Source organism: Phaethon aethereus (assembly GCF_964289735.1).
Source record: "Phaethon aethereus genome assembly, chromosome: 2".
In the NCBI taxonomy this organism is placed as follows: domain Eukaryota; kingdom Metazoa; phylum Chordata; class Aves; order Phaethontiformes; family Phaethontidae; genus Phaethon; species Phaethon aethereus.
Window position 1 is genome coordinate 152249995 of NC_138582.1, and position 22991 is coordinate 152272985.

The following is a 22991-nucleotide window of genomic DNA, read 5'->3' on the forward strand; positions in this document are numbered from 1 at the left end:
TCCTTGCACTTCACACAAATGCTGCTGATGCACCAGATTCCTCTTTGCTCTGGGGGTAAAAAGACATTTTAAACTTTGAAAGGAGACCAAAAGAACATGATTCATTTTTTTTGTGAACTGGTACTAGATGCACGCAATTACGTGGTGAGAACTTTCACAGACCTCAACTGTCACATCTGATGCTTTTCTTCACAACCAATTTTTATAATGATTTCTCACACGGATGAAGAACACAGTAGATGAAAGCACGGGACTGTTACAGTCACTTTGGAAAGCAACGAAGTCTGCTTGCAACCATGTCAGCCTATGCATCCTAGTTACTGTAATTCCTTCTCTTCTCAGTAGCAGGACACCCATGTAAGAGGGAATTTTTCTATGTTCGTGACGTTCATTGCTTATTTACCAAAGATAACAGGTTTAATCCTCTGCCAAGCAAGTGACTGTGTAAGAGCTGGGAATACCCAAAGTGATGAATAGCTGCTTTGTTTTCAAGTAGGTATGCAAGAAAATAGAAGAAAAGAAAAATATAACTGGTAGAGAGTTCACACACAGAAGGGTTTTTAGGGTACAAACTCATCTTTGTAGTTAAAAGTACAGAAAGCCCAAGCCTACAGTAATGTTTTGACTGGCAGATACTGGTATTCACACTTTACGACTTGGGGATGATTACGGACATGTTTTTTTCAGTGCTACAAAACCAGCATATTAAACAGAAAACAACTTGCTACATACCTCAGAATGAGCCTACGTATCAAGATGAAAATATTTAACTAGCTGAACCCCTCTCATATGCTAACCTCCACGGTCTCGTCCCACAAACAACAGACTTTGAAGAGAAGCACCGTTTGTCCAGGAGCAACTGCAGGTTTGTCATCCGGAGGGCAGCTGCTGATTGTAACTTGGAAACGTGACATTTTTTCATTAGAATGAATTCGCATCACGCAACGAGTCACCAAAACAATTTTATTTCCAGTGTTTAAGTGGGTATGCACACAGGCATGATACAGGTTTGGACTCATTAGGTCTTCATGCAGAATTATATTCTCGATAAAAGAAACCAGTTCCATCCAGTATCCACTATCTACACGCCTATGTTACAACATTTATATCAAATCTGGTATCTGAAGAAAAGATACACATGTAATATGTACATTTAAGTTACTTATTTTACAGAAAGATTAAAAATTCAAGTCACATAAAACTCAAAATCTGTATTAAAATTGGAAATATAAAACTCCAATATTTACTGGAATGCCTAAGGAATGGAAGCTCTGTAGCCACCTGTGTTAACATTTGTAAAATGTAATGAAACTCGTTAACAGTAAAATGCATTCATTTGTTTGTAGTAACTTTCTCTAATTTAACAATATGGCACCCTAACAAACCAAATGAATTTATGATGAGGCACTTGTTAGTGACTAAACCAAAAGAACAATTTTTCTGCATACTAATGCCAGGCCAACTCTCAGCCAGAAAACCATGTATACACTACACAGCATGTTGCATCAGATGCTTTGTTCAACATTTGTATGCAGCCATCAAATATACTTTTTCTTAAAATATATATATATATATACTTTAACTTTAGTGTTCTTCTGGCTGTGGTAATGCACTGTGAAGACGTTCCACAGAGCATAGTGATGAAACCAGCCCAAATGAAGGCTGCTAACAACAACAGTACAGGAAAAAATATATATATATGTACACACGCGCACACACACACACACACACACAGTTACTGGGAAGTGTAACAGTAAGTTATGAATTGCTGTAGTGGACATATCTCCCCATTTCAAAGATACTGGTAGAATCGAGATCTAACCACTTGGGTCCCAGACAGTTTATGAGGATGGGCATCAACTGCTGGGCTGAAGTTGTTTTTGTTCATATTTTGATAATTTTCACCATTTACCTGGTCTGGTGGCTGAAATGGTCCCGAAGGTGGTGTTCTACTGACTAAAGTCAAGCTGCTGGAAGAACTGCCTTCATCTGCCTGCAAATCTGCAGATAAAGGCAGATCTACCTTTGATACATCTGCTAAGCTAGTGTTCTCAAGCCTGGGCTTTCCAGTTTCACCCGTATTAAGGTCAGTTGTGCTAGTGCGTAAACGTTCTCGTGCAAGCCAGTCTGAGATTGAGAGGTCCTGCGCTGGACATTTTGGCTTCAACCGATTCACAGCTGAAAGCTCAGATTCTCTCTCTCTGCTTTGATTTGGCTCTTGAGCTTTCCAAGCATTCAGGACACTTATTTCAGCAAAATCCCTCTGTCCTCCAAGCGTATGCCTTCGCCTGATATTTTTTCTCTTCGCAGTCTCTGCAGAGTTAGCTTTTTGATTCCCAACTCCAAACATGTCATCTGCAGATGATTTGAGCCGCAGCTTTAACCTATCTGTAATTTTAAGTCTCCAGGTAGGTTCTTGTTTGTCAGCCTCACTTCTGACTGATGTAGCTAAACTGCTTGTTGATCTTCCTTTTTTCATTATGTCAAACATTTTGGTCACAGTAGGCAAGTCCTTCTCAGTCTTCGCATCCCCTGAACCCTCACTGTCCGTTTTGTGCCGTGCTGACTTTCTCCTAGACAGTGTATCACATTCAATAAGTTTGTGTGAGCTAAAAAGTCTGCGACTCTCTAACTTTGGTGTTGAACTTCCCTCAGTACAACTTACTTCACTTTCTTCAGAGTTCCTCCGACTGGTCTTTACCACTTCTGAAACTTTCCCCTTGGACAGCCTTTCAGCAGCAGCAACAGTGGCAAAGACAGGGAAGTCACTTTCACTGTCCGTCTCCATAGGACGCCCTTCGCTGATCAATTCACTTCTTTCATCATCAGCATCTTCTCCCTTGCTTTCTGTCACTGACTGCACCTCAGGGCTCAGCATACTGGCATCTAAACCAGTTAGATACATAGTAGATGAAGTAGTTGAATAATCTGAGGTGATGGAACTGACATCAGCTGCTAAAAACTCATTGTGTTTAATTTCAGGGCTGGCTACTTTTTTGCATGAGTATCTGTGCTGGGAAGCCTGGGAGGAAGTGCTAAGCATAGTGCTGGAGTCAGACACTGTCTCCTCAGCCTGGGAAGAAGACTGTGAGATAGACATTTTTGGGTTATTTTTCTGTGTGGTTTGCAGACAGCTGAGATTCGGTGATTTCGTACATTTGTCATGGTAAGGCAGTGAAGGTTCCTCTGACAGGATACTTTCTTTCTTTAATGTCTTCTTTTCGTCCTTTACAACATTCACATCTTTTTTACTGCTGTTCTCTTTTTCCTTCAGGACAAACATCCTCTGTTTTCTCCCTAGGTCTCTCTCTCTTTCATGTTCCCCTTTAGCTATGTCCTCTTTTGTTATGTCACCATGAGATTGTTCTGCAAGCTCCTTCTTGAAAAACACATTATCCAACTCATCCTCTGAGCTGCTTGGTTGTGGTTTCTCTTTTGTTTTTTTCCGCTTGCGACTAGCTGCTGCAAAAATGGAGGACACAAGTAGTTCCTTGCTATACTGATCCTTTCCAGAACCCCAAGAACCCTGTTAAAAAAAGAAAAAAGGGAGAAGGCATGATTAGAAATCACAAAGAAACATTTGTAAGCCTGAGACTTTTAAAAAACATATCCCAAGCTACAGAGCAGAAAGCCTATCTTTGACAAAGACTAGTTTGTATATACAGCTATTTGGTTTTCAGTTGAGTAATAAAGCAGGCTCCATTACACCAAGACAACCATTTCAAGATTGGTTTGCAACAGAAACTGCTTCACAGATGAGGTCCCAAAAGCGTGGTTTCAGTCCGTCCTTTCAAGGCATCTTACCTGTGTGGGAAGGCTAATTTCTCAAACTGTTTTTCAGTTATCTTTCATCTTTCAGGCTAAGTTTTTAAACCATATCGATTCAATATCAAAACCAATATAATGAAAGCTATACAAACCCCTAATTTAGGCGCAAATACAGGAAATTAACAGAAATAAACTTCTTCCTGCCTTTTGAGGAATCTGCCTTTAGAACTGCACAGAATAAAAAAATGGGACAAGCCCAATTATTCCATTTTATAAAATCAATTTAAAAGTATTTTTCAACTGCACTGGCATTACCATCTAGCCCCACCTCACAGCTATGCAGCTTTCCTGCTTACTGCCCCACTGTCACCTTTTAAAAGAAGCGGGAGGTTCAAGGCAGATATCACCCCGTCTTTGGCTGCTGACCAGTGCAGTTTGCATACTACAGACTTCAAGAAAAGAACACAGCAATGATACCTACTGAAAAGGGAGGTGGCTCTCATCGGAGGCCTCTGACATAGTAGGGCTGAAATCTGACATCTTTCTAGAGCTCAACAGCTTAGGTGTCAGCTACCTGATCTAACATCCACATTCAGATGTCTAGCCTGCCTCTCTGACCTATGGGAAGCAGACCAGCAGTGGTGGGCTATGCTCAAAAAGTATTTGAAATCCCAATTGTTTGTTACTCTGCAGCACTTCAGAGAGGGAGAGGAAAAGTCGAGGGCAAAGCTATCATCATGGTAACAGTTTTAAGAAAAAAAGCTGGGACATCATTACTAAAAGGACCATCTAGTAATTCCAGACACCTAGATAAAAGAACAAGCTTAAGGACAAAGGGAAAGCTAATGCACACTAGTCACCATCTCACTACTCAGCTGTTGTCCAAAAAGGTGGTACTTTGCTCCACAAGCACAGAATCACAGCCCCCATCTGACAGTGAACTGTTGCAGGATGGCTACTACTGTAGCATAAATGCACTGACCATACAAAGCAAAGCACTGAACAGATACAGTGCATTTAGTATTTTCCGCTCAAACAACTTCTTCTTGGTGCAGATGTCATTCCTATTTGCCATCTCCTCAGAAATTAAAGAGGTGCTGGCAATGGTGAAAACTGTCACTACAGAACTTCACAAGCCAAGGTCAAACAGCCATACAATAATACAGTGGCTATATTGACCATGACAACCTCAGTGAAGGTGCACGAATTTGTTCAAGTGAATGTGGACAGGGAAGAGTTGGGAGAAACTTCTCCTCAACCAACAGTAACAAAAATATTCACGGTTATCCAGAACCTCCTGCTGCATGACAGAGAATCTCCCATGTTCTTGATACAGAGCTCAGATCAGGACAGAGTTGGCAGGACACACATTAAGTCTTACAGAGAGCCCCCAGGGAAACAAGCATCTGAGAAGCTTGCACCGTGACTGCCCACAGGCAGTGCAGACACCTTCTGGACAGCAGGTGACAGCTCTGAACCACTGTGCTGGCAGGCAGGTGCCAATCCAAAACTGACTGGCAATGGACCACTGGGTGTTGGGGCCTACCATTTTCCAAGTGACCACAGCAATTCTTCTCACTACTCAAATTGTGCTCTTGCATTAGCTACTGTCCCCATAAAGGACAGGTGAGCTCTGCACATTTTCCCCATGGTTTGGGAACAGGTACATGTCCTTCTCACCACAAAGGATATCAAGCAATGCAGCCAGCTGGAGCTCCACTTGGAACGTGTCTTGCTGCAAGCAGGGCTGGCTGAACTGTAAGCAGGCCCAGGCAAGCTGCATGCATCCCACACTGCTGCTCGCAGACCCGTGACCGTGACCTGACTGATGCTGTTGCTCTGTGCCGCTTGCAGGTGGTGGTCGGTGAGAGGCAACCTGCAAACAGCGCACTCTCCTGGCACAGGCCATGCGACATGGTGTCCTGGAAGTTGGGATTTTTTGAGGCAGTGGCTGAGCCACCAAGCATCCTCAGAAAGCAGCTGGGCGGCATCTCAACAATGAACCAGGAGGATGCATTAAGTCCTGTTCTCAGCTCAAAGGGGGGCATCAGTGATACACCTAGAATGCACATCAGCATAAAGCTGTATTACGCGCTCACAGCTGACTGAAGTCAGGAGCATGCTGCATTTCACACAGTGCTACAGACATCTAGTGTTAGCAACTATTAAACAACAGCCTAAGGACTGAAAGATTTGTCCATGGGTCAGTCTGTTGTTAAACTGAGGACTGAACTATTGCCCACGTTGCAGTCTTATCCCCCCAACTACTAGGCTGCCCTCCCAAGCACAGCAATACTTCCTAGGGAGATTTTGCACTGCAACCTTTAACCACAACCTTTGGCTTCCTTTTAGAGGAGCTATTACCTTCCGAGGAAGAAAAGGCTAAAGTCTACATATACTCTTCTCAGTGAAATAGGGAAACACAAGTACTGTCCAGGAGTAAATAGTATGCCAACAATGACAGGGAACATACTATATACATTTACCTCTACTAAATGAGGTACAAAAGAGGTAAGCGCTCACAACTACAAGTTTGAAACAAAGCTGTTTATGTGTGCAGCTGACTGCTTTGGCAGATGCAACTAACTGCAAACAAGTGACACTTCTCCAATGTAATGCTTCAAAACTATTTGATGCGAAAACAGTATTACCACTTATTCAAAAAATTCAACGTAAGCTCTATAGTACCTCTGCATATAAGCAATTTAATAAAGCAAGCAAATATCTAACATTTCAGAAGCATACTACATCATACCACAAAATGATTTACCTTAGATTTTGCTGAGTCACTAGTAGCTGAATCTGTGGAAAAATGAGAAAAAGAACACAATTCTGCTCAGTTCTGTGCAATTTTTGTTGTTGCTACAGACAATACTGGACTTATGGAAAAAGACAAGCACAGAACAAAATGTGAAGCAAATAAAAACCAGAACAGAGTGAATAGTCAGAGCTCACAAAGATGCAAGCTGCACCACAGAAAGCCACCGCCATGAAAGGATGCTGTGAATTGTAGGCAGAACCAGCTCAATGATAGGAATGGCAAAGGAGCCCTGTTCTTCTAAATAAAAAACAGAAATACTAACGTTTATTCAATGTTTTAAGTATACAGCCCCTGCAAAACCGCAGCTGAGAGACCTTTTCAGGATTGTACTGTGTACTCTCCTGAGATTCAGGATACACAAAGCAAAATCGAGTGTCTCAGTACTGTTGGCTGCCCTAGGTACAAATCATGGTTCATGCAGTTATATTCTTTTTGTGAGCTTTTGAAGGAATTAAGTCATATTTTGTGTGTAAAACCCCAATTATACATCTCTTACCACCTCCGACTACATATAGGTAAAATTTTATTTTTAAATCGGCTAGATTTCAGCAGCTACCAGTTTTGTTCTTTTCTATAACAAGCACTATTATGAAATGAAAAATGGACACCATAGTTTTACTGTCTCGCAAAACCCAAGATTATACAATTACAAAGGGGGTAGGAAGGGGCTAGCACAATGACTAAAAACATGAACTGGGATGTGTTCCAGCTTTAGGGACTTTCTCCCTAGGAAGAAAGAGCTGAGCCCCCTGCCACACCCCTTTTTGACACATGGCTAATGCTTTATGACTAGAAAGACTGGTAGACCATACCATGCTATTTCTCCTCAGGGTCTGCTTCAGAGATAACAAGAAACAGCAGAAAAACTTTTAAAAAATAGCATTGATCTGTTTAAAATACTCTTAAAAGAAAATTTACAGCACAGATCAACTTTTTTTTTTCCATTTACAAGAAACGGGGGTTTCTGCAGACAAGGCAGCTACAGTGTGGGCAACAGTCCTCCTTCTTCCTACAGTTCCAGCTGTCCATCAGTGACATCACAGAATCCACTAATGACATCACCGTGTGATAGACTCCTCCCACTTCACCTGTTACAACATCAGTATAAAGTGACTGTTTCAGTACGTGCTGAGCAACCCTTTGAAAACTGAAACAAAAGCTAGAGGTGAAGGGATAACATCTGTGGGATACAACATGCTGGGTTAGTGCAATAGTATAGTGAAGGGAGGGGGGGAAAAGTCACCAAAAAAGAGCCTGCAACGCTTGTCCTTAGCCACACCAAGAGGATGGCATTTATAAACAGAAGGAAATCAGCTTTAGTATAGACATACTACAACATACTTAAAAGTGTCCATCATTTGGCAAGAAAACATAACTCAATTTTTTGCATTCCTAACGTTGGGAAGGAGCAGTATTAGAATACCACTGAAGATCAGTCTTTCTGCCATCACAACAAACCACTTTACAGCAGCATATCTGCTTCACCTCACGATGATGATTGCATGGGTTACTGTGAATAAATAAAATAGTATGTGCAAGCCTCATCTTTTAACGATTATATTCCTGTTAGACAACAAAGTTTTCCAAATTATATCATGCATGATTATTAACAATTCAAGTCTAAGAAGTGTTAATGATCTTTTGGAAAAGAGAAAAACAGTTTATTAGTAAAAGAGAAGAGAGAGCTACAGTGAGTTAACAGAGTAGGCTATTCTAGCCTACGGACTAACACTGTCCGGGCAAGAGTTACCTGATACGTCTCCAGGAGATACTCCCGTTCTTCCAATGTTGGTGAGTAAATGATCTATGTTTGGCACTGGCTGAGATTCTACAGTGTTTTCCTCCTGCACTGTTGTCTATAGTTAATAAACAGAGATCTCTTCATCATCGTTTCACAAATAGTTAATTATGATTCAACAGCATTTAGAAAATTGCATTATTCACCTGAGGACACGCTTTCCTCACGTGTTCTTATTTTCCCGTTTTGCTTTACGCTTTTAAAACAAATGCATGGCTTTATTTTATTAAAAAAATCATTACTGCAAGGACTGGAGAGCTAAAAACGTGCTTCTGAAGCACAAACCATACACTGATATAGTAAGAAATATAGAGACATTCTAGAGGCAGCAGAAGCAGATTCTAAACTAAGATAATTAGAACACAAATATTTATGACACAATACTTACAAGAGGTTCTTCAGCATCATCTTCTGTGAAAAACCAGTCATGCTACAATTTAAAATAAAAAAGGTGAAAACCCCACAAGAAACACAAAACCCAAATGTGGAACAATCAAACATGGACATCACTAAAAATGATATCCTGGAGTTTGAAGGATAAATACCAGACCCAAACTGGCCCAATAAGAGAAAAGCTGGTCGATCTGTGTTTGATCTTATTTTTTAAATAATGAAATGCATCCACTTACTTTTTGGATGAGTGTTTCTACAATTTTATATTGGTCTGGCATGTGCGTAACCATGTGTGTCATGTTATCATCAGATGTCCTTACGAGTGTTGGACCAAATACTATTGCCAGGTTTCTTGGTTCCATCTAAGAAATGAAACATTTTGACATCATATATTTATAATGAGAAAATACAATAATATGGGCTAAGTACATTAATATAACACTATTAGTATCTCAGAACCATTTTAAATAAGTACAAATAAAAGGTTTTTAAAAACATATTACTGACTCAGGTGAACGTTACATTACACTAAAACTTTCCTATACACAGCTGCAATAAATGCATCCAGCATTTCTGCAACTCAGAATTCAACATTCCCTAATCCATTGCAAGTAAATAGCTCCACAAGCACGGAAAACTCAGATATATTCCTTACACTTCCAGGGGATTTTTTTTTTCTTTCCATAAAGACTGTTCGTTTTGTTTAGAAACACTGACGTTTTAAGATTTTTTTTTTTTTTTTAATTAAAATGCATTGGTAGTTCCCTGTTTTTTTTTCCTGAAAATATTTACATGACACACAAAAAAAATTAAGCTGGTAATCAAATACTCTATTATGTCTAGTGACAAAGAGCTCATTCAATTTGCAACTACTTCGGAGGAGGCGGCAGCAACCAACATCATAGACCCAACACATCTATTCATGAGACGGACTCAAGAGTTATCCGATAAGGTCACAACATTAATCATCCACTTAATTTACTTTTAATATTTTATCTCTGACAAATAATTCCAAGAAAGCAGCAGCAGAATACTTAGCTCCTATTTTTGCGTACTTCTGTGACTTACAGCTTACTGTTGTGACACAGAATAGACCAATAATACATAGAAGGCAACGTCCTTGTGCTTACCAGAAGGGAGTTGCAAACATAATGACACAAGCCCCTAATGCTCACTTTGACTTCAATTGTGGCCTTTGACAAGTCATACAATTATACTATCACCTCACTTATCAAGCTTTATATATTCTATAGCATTGTTATTTAAACAACATTTATACAGCACACCAAAACCATAAAATGATAAGTATGCTTTAGACATTGCACTTAAAAATTACATTTACTATCACTTCCTTATAATGTCAGCTATAATTCCACTAAAGGTTATAATTTATTTATTTTCTTTATATAAATAGGAAAGAAAAATGTGTGTGTATATATAACTAGAAGGTACTATTTACAGAACTGATGTTGGAACCTACCATATTCATCTGAGCTGAGGCATTTTCTGATCTTTTAAATTATTTAAAATTGGCCATAGGCTCCTCTTATACAGCATTAATCACATACTTTTTTTTTTTCTTCTACCCTGCACATTGGTAGCCAAGTAACAAGTCACCATGTTACCTGCCCTGAGGTACACATCCATAAGCACACCCATATTGTACACAGCTTTGCATTCAGCTGAGAGGTAAAAAAAGGGAATACTATTGTTTGCATTTACTCTGGGATTATAGCAGGCACAGAAGCACTTAACATAATCTAACTCCTCCCCATCCCATGAAAATGACAAAAAGCTATTCTTAGTGGTGGACTAAGACCCTGGAGTGGTGAACTACCACCCTTTACATCATTAATTTTCTTTCTTAAAACCAGTCAAACCAGCATCTATACGATCATCAAACATTCAAGTAATTACAGCAAGTTCTAGCCTTAAAAATTCCTCAAGTGTTCAGGAAGCCAGGCTTCGCACAGAGCTGGTGTGACAGCCTCTGTCAACAGGTTCATTCAGGTCACAGACATACACCTGTACCCTGCCCAGGCACACTGTTATTGGTGTCTACAGGGGATTATATGGAATTTACAGTCTCAGGATAAATTTAGGATGTAAGCAGTTATTCCCACAAGAATTTGTCAGGTCATGGCTTAGACAGGTGTACTTTCTGCTGGGTAAAAAACCGGCTGGACAGCCGAGCCCAGAAAGTTGTGGTGAATGGACTTAAATGCGGTTGCCGGTCACAAGCGGTGTTCCCCAGGGAACAGTACTGGGGCCGGTCTTGTTTAATGTCTATCAATGATCTGGATGAGGGGATCGAGTGCTCCTCAGTAAGTTTGCAGATGACACCAAGTTGGGTGGGAATGCTGATCTGCTGGAGGGTAGGAGGGCTCTGCAGAGGGATCTGGACAGGTTGGATCAATGGGCCGAGGTCAATTGTATGAGGTTTAATAAGGCCAAGCGCCGGGTCCCGCACTTGGGTCACAACAACCCCATGCAATGCTACAGGCTTCGGGAGGAGTGGCTGGAGAGCTGCCCGGCGGAAAAGGACCTGGGGGTGCTGGTTGACAGCCGGCTGAATATGAGCCGGCAGTGTGCCCAGGTGGCCAAGAAGGCCAACAGCATCCTGGCCTGTATCAGGAATAGTGTGGCCAGCAGGAGTAGGGAAGTGATCGTGCCCCTGTACACAGCACTGGTGACACCACACCTCAAATGTTGTGTTCAGTTTTTGGCCCCTCACTACAAGAAGGACGTGGATTTGCTGGCGCGTATCCAGAAAAGCGCAACGAAGCTGGTGAGGGGGCTGGAGCACAAGTCTTATGAGGAGTGGCTGAGGGAACTGGGGTTGTTCAGTCTGGAGAAGAGGAGGCTGAGGGGAGACCTTATCGCTCTCTAGAAGTACCTGAAAGGGGGTTGTGATGAGGGTGTTGGCCTCTTCTCCCAAGTAACTAGCAATAGGATGAGAGGAAATGGCCTCACGTTGTGCCAGGAGAGGTTTAGACTGGATATTAGGAAAAATTTCTTTACCGAGAGGGTGGTCAAACATTGGAACAGGCTGCCCAGGGAGGTGGAGTCACCATCACTGGAAGTGTTCAAAAACGTAGACGTGGCACTTCGGGACATGGGTTAGGGGGCATGGTGGTGTTGGGTTAACGGTTGGACTTTATTATCTTAAAGGTCTTTTCCAACCTCAATGATTCTGTGAATTAATAGCAGTTTGAATAAGCTTAATTCACACTGAACAAGTGCATATTTACTCTAATCCAAAAATCTTCTCAACATAGTAAGGGTCTTTCATTTTATCTACGATAATAAATTACTACCTTACTAGAAATAGTCCTGCACAAAAACTGTACTTAATGAATTAAACGAACCAAAATATATTATACTTTTGCTTCTGATACCTTATTCTTTTCCGAGTTCTCTGCTACTGTCTTCAGGTGTGCAGAAAGAAACTTGAGAGTCTCATAATGATGTTCAGGTAAATCATGAATCTGAAACAAACAATCACTCTTCAGAACATAAACATTTAATGCTAATTTTGTAGTGCACCCACAACACACCTGATTTCAGCTTACCAGTCTCTTCAGTGTTTTCAGGCGTTCAACAGGATCTTCTTTCCTATTGGCATCTATAAAATCTGCATATTTGTCTGTTCAAAAAGGAGAAATTAATCATATATATATGATGTTTTTATATATATGTATGTATACCATGTACATAGACACCTCTCCTCCTGATGAATAAAATTTTATTTTTTTATATCTATGTACACACACACACGAGTGAACTTTAGAAGTCATAAATTAGCCCATTATATTGTATATAATAAAATAAGATGGCAGTGGGGGAAAAAACCAGCTTTCATAGAATATTGCAGCAGTAAATTGCAAATTTTACTCTTTTTTTTTTTTGCAAATTCGCAATTCCTTCACCATCAGATAAATTCTATTTACAGCTCTCATTTAGCTCTACGATCACCACGGCTTCCTGCTCTTTAAAGAAGAAAGAGGGTATTTATTACAAAGTTAGGATGATTCCGCTGGGTTTTCTCTCAAATCATCTGAAAGATGCAAGACAACTGTTGAACAGTAATTCCTAAAGACAAAATCATAACATCAACAACTTACCATTGGTAAAAAGGGGTTCTGGGAGCTTTCTGAAGAAGGATTTCAGCAAACTGCTTATCACATTCAAGTCTCGCCATTTCTACACATTTAGAAGGAAAGGACAGACATGCTTTATATTTCTATAATCACAACACAACCAGAAGTTTTTGGGAGTTCAGCCTGGAAACAGCATGATCGAAGACTTACATCATCATGAACATCAATGTCAGTCATTCCTTTGTTGAGCTCTTCTTGCATACTTGAGATGGCAGCATTATTTCCAGGAACTCTGTAAATTCCTGTGTACTCAAGACCTCTTTCCTCAACGAGTTTGCAGCATATATCAACGATCAGTGGAATATACTGAAGAAAAATAAAAGTTATATATACGTTTTAAAGTAATTAATGTAAAAGGTATTTTAAAAGCACAATGGAAAGAAAAATTGTCCTTCCATACTTTGTTGGTATGAGCTGGGGGGCAGTCATCTAGCCTAACACCAAATGTTCCTACAGCAGATGGCTTCTTTTCGAATGTCTTCCTCATAATGCTTGGAATGCCTTTTCTCCACGTCCCCTTGTCTTTTGGTGGGCTTGTCTCATCTTTTTGTTGTTAGTATAATGCAAACAAGGAAATAAAGAAGAAAAATAAGAGCATGTAAGTCACAAAAACTACTGTGAATATAAGTAACAGATCTGCAAGGATCAAGCGACACCTACAGCATTTTTACATCTTTTACTGGCCCAAAACACTAAACATTAGTCTGCCTTAAACATACCTTCTTTTACTCTTCTGTGATTCAAGAGATACATTTGAACATACTCACACCCCAGATTTAGAATGGTACTGTGGAATTTCAGCATTCTAAGACTAACGGTACATAAATTGCATTTAAAAAGAATTAAAATCTACATTTAGTAATGCAAAATTAAGTCTACTGAACACAGGTTTTTTTTGCTGCACAAAATACCAATGAGACTATACAGCCATGCTCACACTTGTGCAGACCTACTCACTCTATCAAAAATTACCAGATTTTAATCACCCCTAGATCATTGCAAAAGTATTATCTAGCCAAAAATCATATTAAAAGTTCAGTCGCTCTGTTTGCCTCTCCTATACAATTCATGTAGCAAACTACAATTCCCATTTATCCCGTACAGCAAGTCGCCTAATACAATAGTACTTCCTTCTTATTCAAGTATTCTGGGAATATTCTTTAAGCAGACTTGACATTTTCGTAACATCTGCAATTTAGTTACATAATCTGTAGCATAGCAGGAACAAAAGGACATTCGTTGGTAACATAAACCAGAATCCACTCACAGCTTAAATTTAAGACTGAGTTGTTCAAAAGTGGTTGATCAAAAGTTATTGCTCAGCTAGTTGCCTGAATTTGTATGAAACGTCCTTACAAGCACATTCTGATTAGAAATACCATACATTCACACATTCTGGAAGAAAAAAGGTAGCTTGTGACATTATTTGATGGAGTTCAGTAACCGATTTAAGTTTGCAGTGCCAGCTCATCGGACTTTTTCAGAACTCATCAGGCGTTAATTTTGTTCTGGGGGAAAAGAAAGTTTCAATCCCGTATTTTAAAAATTAAGATTAAAAAAAAAGTTCTCTATTTCTAAAAGACTTCAGTGGAAAACTTTGGTTTCTGAACAGCTATTGAGCATATGAATTTACCTTGTTATTTCCAAGTCAACTGGAGACAAAAGTTATGAATTACACATAAAAGTATTTCCAAAACTTGGCAAAATTTTGGTCACACAAAGGATAACACCTGTACCTTACTACTGTTAACTACATGGAGCTGTAGGAAAAAAACCCAATACCCTCTGGAGAGAGGACTGGAATAAAAAGCTTCAGGGATCGGAGAAGACGTGCAGTATATCTAAGATAACATCTAAATGAAGTAGTTGCAAGAAACAAGTGATTATAGCTGCAGCTTAAAGAAACCTGGTTAATACTTGGTTTGCATCTGTATATTCATGTTCAAAAAACCTGAGAAAGGCATCTTGATGGCGTCACACTAGGGCTGTAAGGAACTAAAGAAATACACAAAACATACAGACCTTTAGTGAGAAGCTTCCTTTCAGACTCATCCTTAGGAGAATGAGGACTCTGGGTTCTCTGTTCTGCTTTAGTTCCAAGCAGAGTCTGTCTGATACTTAGACTCTGGCGAGGTGTTTTGGGAGACGGCTCCGTTTTGCTGCTTGAAGAACTGAAACAAGGTACATTACTTTGGTAAAAAGAAGCTAGACAAGAAGTCTACAAAAACTACTGCCAGCGTATAATTCACTTACCTCATCATTGTACTGTATTCTTTAATCCTTCGACTAATTAAATCTCTACTAGTGACACCAGTATCCTATAAAACAAATTGATATCTACTTTACAATCTTATAAAATACCACAAGTATTTTTTACTTTAAGTATACAAATAACTCTTCCCATCACACTGCACATGAAAAATTAATATTTCAGTATAGTTAAAAAAAAAAATCTTAAGAGGCAATCCTTGAGAGCAATAAGGACAGAACATTTAAAAACCATGAGGAAAACTAAAGTGAGTGATTATGAATTAAATGCTGCTATTTAATCTTTTTTTCAAGGCAATACAATCTGATTAAATCCTGTTAAATTGAAAGTAAGTTTCAATAGAAAACATGAAAGTCAACACATCCTACTACTACACTCCTATGTGCACACAGCACGTATATAACTAGTTATTTCTACACACACAGCTGAAACAGCCTTGAATTAAAATGTGCTTTTATGCATCTGTCTAATAATGTTTATTAATCTATTTTGCTTTGGATAATTATTTCATATCTGAGTAGATGTGCATGACGACAGACATGAAAACATTCCTCTGCCGCTCATCAGTGAAATGAAATGCCCTGAGGACAATATTGGGACAGACAGTGATACGTTACATACAATAGCATATGTTTGCCTTTTGTAATTAGCATTAGCATTTATTTCATAGAAAGATCAACATTTAACCAGAAAAACAGACATCCTTCAAAATTTCACTTTTTAACTACTGAGAAACTCATCATGCTGTCTCACTGCACACACCACTTTGCAATGCAAGTCTCAAGACAGAACACACTGGTTCTAATACTGCCATTATGTTTCTAAAAAGATTAGGCATTTTTTACGGATCGGTTTAATATAAAGTATATCTTAGTCAAGTCAGCAATGATGTTAATTCATTTATTTCAAAAGTCTGTGCTCTGATTATGTCAGGCTTATTTTTACTCAATTTATTTACTCAGTTCCCTTGCCTTTCACCTCATCTACTTGTATGTTCCTGTACACATTTTGGTCTAGTGTCTAATAGCAAATGATTTCTTTGTTGAAGTATTAATCACAAGAAAATACAATCAATTTTTAATTAAAAGACAAGAACTACAGCTTCTGCATTATATATTATACGATTACCTCATCATTTAAGTTGCTGTTGTCTTGTATTGCTTTAATCCATGCTAACATATTATCTCTGTCTTCAGCTTGAAACAGATACTCGCAGTCTGATGTAGTGAGTCTAAATACATTTTTCCTCTTGGTTTCACAGTATGAGATGTCTATCAAACAAGCATTGATGCTTATAGGTTGTTCTTCTTCTGATGGGGTCACTTGTTCCTTTTTATCCTTGTACAAATAAAGTGAATGACCTCGAAGAACAACATACAATTGCTTCCACGGCCGAATGCTCCCACCAACTCGCTGAAAAACACCAGCCAGTATGTTAGTTTGCTTATTTGTTCCAATGAATGTTTCTGGATTTCAAAAACTACCTCCAGAAATTTTAAAAAGAAAGACTAACCACCTGCCTGTACCGTTCTTAAGAATGACCTGTGGAAAGACTACACAGAAGTACACTAATTACTCTCCATTAGAGGAGTGAATTGCTCAACAGTCTGCCCTCCCTGATCAGGCATTAAGTGTGCGCTTACCTATGACAGTAGCAAGAAATAGAATGTTACTAGAATTTCACAGAGACAGTAATACAAATATGGTAAAAAATATTTAGTGGACTCTTGTCCATGCCAGCTAAACTTCATTCAAGCCAGACTCACATTTACGTACCACTGCAATTCCAGACTCCCAATTTTCCTGAAGTGTTAGTCTATAGTTGTGCAGAAGGTTAATCTGCACTCAAATCCACAACATTCACAAAAATTACAGCTTTTTTCAAACTACAATTATCAAGGGTCTGATTCTTACTACTTAACTAGTCATTAGAAATTAGTTTACTGCACAAATGCTTTGAAATGTAAAATTAGAACCATAGAATCATTTAGGTTGGAAAAGACCTTTAAGACCACCGAGTTCAACTGTTGACCTAATGCTGCCAAGTCCACTTTCCCTAGGCAGCCTCTTCCAATGCTTGACAACCCTTTCAGTGAAGAAAATTTTCCTAACATCCAACCTAAACCTCCCCTGGCGCAACTTCAGGCCATTTCCTCTCATCCTATCAGTACAGAAGTTCAGAATACAGTTCAGAAAGCAGCCTGTAAAAGAAGCTGAGGAATTCACTAAAGTCAGTGTTCTAACAGGTCTAAAATTCTGTTAGTCTTAATGATGCTTATATCCCCAAAATTTAATTAAAAAAGCAAACCAGGAAGGCTTTAAGTTTCTTATCTTAGGTTTCCATCAGCTAAATATTTGTGCTAGGTTAAAAAAAACAAACATGACAGGTACCTTTCCCTTGTCTGTAACAAGCTGACGAAAATGGAGCCATCCTTCCTTGGAGGCATCACCAAAGACCTCTGAAGAAGAGTCTTTTCGGGAACCAGAGTCTTCTGAAGATTTCTGGCTGTCTGAGACCTAAAGAAAACATCACAGAAAGAACCCCACCGTGTACTTCTAAATACATTTCTCTACAATCCCTACATGCAAAATATTTCTCTCTTTAAAAGCTGACACCCCATTCAGCAAAAAACTCCTAAGAATACCCCCCTGGGAAAATACCTTTTCTAAAGTTTCCATATAACAACAGTGACCTCACTCATTAGTAAGTTTTTACAAAAGCACACCATAGATATGCTTTCTTTACAGAGGCTGAGGAAAATGAAAAGTCAAGGAGCATGTGGTGAGTCTAGGAAAAAAAGAGACCATGTTTACTTACGCGATGCATACAGCACCAACTGAGGAAAAACATTAGAATCAATTTAAATATCAAAATCAATCAAAATTAAGAACAAATTTGATGAGTAGCAATTCCAATAAACGTCATGTCTGTGTTTAACACATCATTTTGTATAACTGAGTTGTATAATTCATACAACTTCATCACAGTAGTAAGTGTAATTCTTAGGAGTTATTATATACAGATATACCTACCTTAATCCCCTTTAAACTAGATACATGCTTAATGGATCTGTTGGGAGAAAAACAAATGTTAAAATGAGATTTTATACACTTAAAAAAAAAAAAATTAAATGGTATTTTTCATGAACTTACGATTTTCCCTCTTCTCTATAGTCATCCAGCCCTTCATCATATGACTTTGATCTCTCAGTTTTCGCAGCAGGCTGGCTATCCAAGACACTCGGTCGAATGGATTCTATAAACAAATAGAAATTTTCGAGTATATAAGAACCTGAATCACATTTTTGCCATTTATTTCAAGCAATAAAGAGTTTACAATTTTGACTCTTGTCCTCCAGAGTGTAAAAGGAAAGAGTTTCATGAGGAAAAAAAAATTAAATCAACACTCACCATGATCGTGTGAAAGCTGTCGCCGAATTAAAGGGATCGGAGAAGTGGGACTGGGAGGAACAGTTGTTATAGCTGGTGCTTGAGAAGCAGATGCAGAAATAACAGCAGAAGCGGGAATGTGTGCAATATCATGGTCAATACTAGGACTAGTCGGTTCATCTAGAAAGGTAATATATGATATATTAACATTAAATGCATTAATCAAATGCTCAAACTAAATAGCTGTCTGAATTTCTCATTACTGGGATATCAGATTAAGTATCTTAAACACGAAGTCTTTCAAACAAGCATAAGGGTCCAATTAATTCACACAGTCAAATGTACTTTTGTTTGTTTTTAAGAAAGAGGATCCTGTTTCATTTCGTAAGAATGTTAATTGTACATTAGAGATACGGGCAAAGAACACCATACCGGATTATAGATTTTGCTGAGAGCGAATGGAACAACAATAATTTGCTAAACTCTTGTAATATTATTTTCAAGTAGATTGTTTATGTGCATAAGTGAAAAACCCTCTTATTACATCAGTAAGTCTAAACCGAAGAGACAGGTAAGTACGATTTCCTACAATAAAGTACAGGCATCCAGACTACGAAAACCCACTTAGTTTGAACAAGTGTTCAAATAATAAAGCCAAGTTACAAGCAAACAGAAAAGCATTTTAAACAGATATCCAGCATCCAAAGAACTGATCCCCCCCATTCTCCATACATTCAAATAATGAAGCAAGTATTCATATTTTTAAAAGATGGCACTACTACATACCAATTAGTTCTTCCACTAATTGTTCATACAAACGATTGCATGCCATACATGCCCAGCACCTCACAGTCTCAATAGCCACAAGGGTCATCATGAAAGATTCCAAAAAGCTTTAAGTATTTCTAGTACTTAACATGTTTCTTACAAGATGGAAGAAGCAGAAAGATGCATTTTCAATCATTCTGAGAAAAGAGCCATAACATCTTCTAGAACACATTACTAGGACTAGAAAAATAATTCCACTTCATGCTCTGGTAGAAGAGGGGATGGGAGAATCAAGTCACGAGCAGGGGCTGAACTGTACTGCCATAATGAATATGAGTGTATTCTAGGTGCTAAGAATTGTAATATGCAGAGCTACTGAAAAGCCTATTGAAATCAATGAACACTCACAGACAGAGGTTTATTCTTCGCTTTGTGTGAACACAACTGCATGTGCTGCATTGTGCTTCTCCAATAGTCACTAACAGTTCTGTTAAGGCAGCACTTGTATCATCAAACGGCAGTGTAAATTTAAAACAAGGCAGAAACGATTAAAGGACAGGAAGATTTAGCAATAATAGTCCTCTGCTTTGTCCGGAGAGGTAAATATAACAATTTTAGAAGGTGTATGTTTTTTAAAAAAGCATAGCCCCCCAAAAACTAGCTAGAAACTAGAAACATTAATAAAAATGGAAAGCAAAAGAATTCCCAGCAAACCCATGATACAATTTAAAAAAAAAAATTAAGTTTTACTTGCACCCACAGTGATAAATTAGAATTTACAGACCTCTTCTCCTCTTCTCTACAGCAACTGGGAGATCGGAAGAACCTGTTACACCTCCATTTCAAAACTACAACAGCTCACTGTCCTACTGCCTTTTTTCATTTGCTTAGTTTCCCTGCAGCAAACCCTGACAGAAGCACACTAATGTTGACTAAGGAATATAACTCACTGTACAATTCATTAGTTTATAGCATGCAAACTGGAAGTGCTCAGCTTTAAGTTATTTATGTTACAGACTTATCTCAAAATGTCACAGTCTCTACTCCCAAAAGTTACAAAAATGCTAGCGCTTGAAATAAATCTGTGCAAGCTGTAAAAAAAGTGTTAGGCAATACTATACAATTTCCCCCAACACTTCAATCCAAGAATCCGGCTGAGAAAAAACAGTTTCTAAGTCCTTGAAAGCAACAATAATTATTCAAATTATTATTACTTCACAGTTGATCTAATCCCCAGATGAATCAAAATTAAAGTGGTTTTAGAAACAGGCAAGTTTTAAAGAAACTGTAAATGACATTGGTACAAGAGGGAAATAACTGTTCAGTCCCTGAAGAGGTTGAAGGTCAGCTAATGGCAAGCTTCTACATAATGTGATTATAGAGCAAACCATGACGTACACCATCAGTTACCACCTACTAATTTAATGCATTGGCAAACTCCACTGCTGCTGTCCAATAAGAAACAAAATTCAAACAACTATATATAAGCCTTGTATTTTGGCTTTTCTCTTTAGTGCTTGCAATTATTTGGCTCTTTTTTCAGTTTCCTTGATTAATCAGTGTATTTGCATCCCAAAACTCCTCTCATAGCATGTGTTCAGCTCACCAATCAATGAAAATGTCTGTGTCTGAAATGCAGTGAAGCATACAGAACAAAAAAGCCGGTGGAGAAGCCACAAAAGGAAGTAATTCTCTTCTAGTTTGTCATCTCACGAATTACCTGTGTCCCTTTAAACATTTGTAATACAAAGGTCAAAGACTCCAGGACTACTTAAAGGTTTACTTTTCATTTGAGAAAAGGATACAAATACAATTTGTTCTGCATTATCGTCTATGAAGCACCTGGCTGTTGGAAAATGAGCCATCACGGTGACAGAGCATCTTTGGCAAAGATGAAGATGCCACTTGTCACCTCTGAACATGAGCATGCAACTGGTCAACAGTTGCAACTAGTGCTTTCAGGAAGAGCCTTTCAATGCAAAATCATTTATGGGGGTAAGACACTGAAAGCTGGTAATAAAGAGGCAACACAACTCCAACTACAGTTAACTTGTATTAACTGATTTGCTAGCTAAAGCGGAGAGAGATTCATGTATCAAAGTACATTTGTGTTGCAGTGCAGCTGACTATCAAGGACCTACAAAGAGAGGGAGCATCTCTCCGCAGTGTAAGTGATCTGGAAAACTATTAACTTTCTGACTCTGCAAAGACACAAATTTACACTCAATCAGCTCAGAGGCAGAACTAGAGATTCTAAAACTGAGGATTACATGGGTGAGAAAGCATGACAAAGAGGACATACTATGCCAGCTTTGTGGATGAGGAACTAAGGAACAAGTATTAACCAATTTTCCAAAGATTCAAAGGAAAAAAATCACTGAAAATATGATACACATCTGTATCATACTCTACTATGCTGCTACATACAATTTTATCATTATTAATATAATATTTAACGGTTTTGTTTATACCTGAATCTCCTGCAATGGTCCTTCAGGATTGCACATGAAGGCTTGAAAATAACAACCTGAACATTTGAACACAAAAGGGGGCAGATTTTGAGAACCTTAAATATAATTTAAATGAATCGCAGAATTATTCAAGCAGGAGTGAACCTCGAAAGGTCCCCTAGCCCAACCTCCCCCTCCAGGCAGGGTTAGCACTGAATTCAGACAATGTTGGCTCAGGGCTTTTGTCCAATTAGTGCCAAACAGAAGGGAATGATCTCTTCCCTCAATATCCTGTCCGTGCTCTTATTGATGCAGCATTAGTCTTCATAACCATCAAGGTGCCAATACCACTGCAGGAGGTTAGCCTATTCCAGAAGCAGGACTTAGTATTTGTCCTTGAATTTCAAGAGGTTCCTATCAGACCATCCCTCTAGGCTAAGTCCTTCTGAACATGCCTTCATGCGTATTGAATGCACCCCCTAGTTCGGTGTTGTCTGCAAACTTGATGAGCGTATTCCATCTCCTCTCTAGGTCACTGATAAAGATATTAAACAAGATAGACCCTGAAGAATGCCACTAGGCTAGCCAGCCTCCAGATAGAATATGAACCATTAGCCACTACCCTTTATACCTGATGATCCAGTTTTCCTACATATCCTACACCCACCTAGACTATGGCACAAGGACGGTGTCACAGAAGAAGTCAAAAGCCTTGCTAAAGTCAAGGTTGGTGACCCCCTTGTGTTCTCCTCTGATTCACAGGTCCAGTCATCTCATTATAAAAGGCAATCACATTGGCCAAGCACCATTTACCCTTGGTAAATCCACGCTAGCTATCTCCCATCACCTTCTCCTTCACGTGCCCAGAAATAAGTTCCAAGACTACCAACCCCATAATTTTCCTAAGGACTGAGATAACACCGACTGACTACCTTCCCTGGACTGTCCTTCTCATCCTTTTTAAAGATGGGTGCACAATTTGCTTTTTTCCAGTTAATGGGGACCTTCTCCAAACCTCATGATCCTTTAAAGATGATAGTATCTCTGCAATGACATCAGCCGACTCTCTCAGAACCTTCAGTTCCATTTCATTGGGCTGGGTGGGATTGTTTGTTTGTTTTTAAGGAAATGTTTTAGTTAACTGAATCATAACATATAAACATGGAGAGCAAAT

General features: G+C 38.9%; 1 protein-coding gene across 1 annotated transcript in view; it reads right to left on the bottom strand.

Annotated features, from left to right (window-relative positions):
• Positions 1-1792: 1792 nt before the first annotated feature.
• ARHGAP21 (Rho GTPase activating protein 21) overlaps positions 1793-22991 on the bottom strand; it is a gene marked incomplete at its 3' end in the record, with an annotated part of 118442 nt that continues 97243 nt past the window's right edge. The window contains exons 9-25 of the mRNA XM_081996292.1: positions 18621-18779; positions 18363-18465; positions 18243-18279; positions 17601-17726; positions 16338-16622; positions 15194-15258; positions 14963-15099; positions 13341-13483; positions 13091-13246; positions 12905-12983; positions 12353-12426; positions 12179-12268; positions 9017-9142; positions 8776-8817; positions 8340-8445; positions 6539-6570; positions 1793-3526 (exon numbers count right to left, since the gene is read on the bottom strand). Coding sequence (XP_081852418.1) covers positions 1793-3526; positions 6539-6570; positions 8340-8445; positions 8776-8817; positions 9017-9142; positions 12179-12268; positions 12353-12426; positions 12905-12983; positions 13091-13246; positions 13341-13483; positions 14963-15099; positions 15194-15258; positions 16338-16622; positions 17601-17726; positions 18243-18279; positions 18363-18465; positions 18621-18779 — 3494 coding nt within the window. The remainder of the gene's footprint in view (positions 3527-6538; positions 6571-8339; positions 8446-8775; positions 8818-9016; positions 9143-12178; positions 12269-12352; positions 12427-12904; positions 12984-13090; positions 13247-13340; positions 13484-14962; positions 15100-15193; positions 15259-16337; positions 16623-17600; positions 17727-18242; positions 18280-18362; positions 18466-18620; positions 18780-22991) is intronic.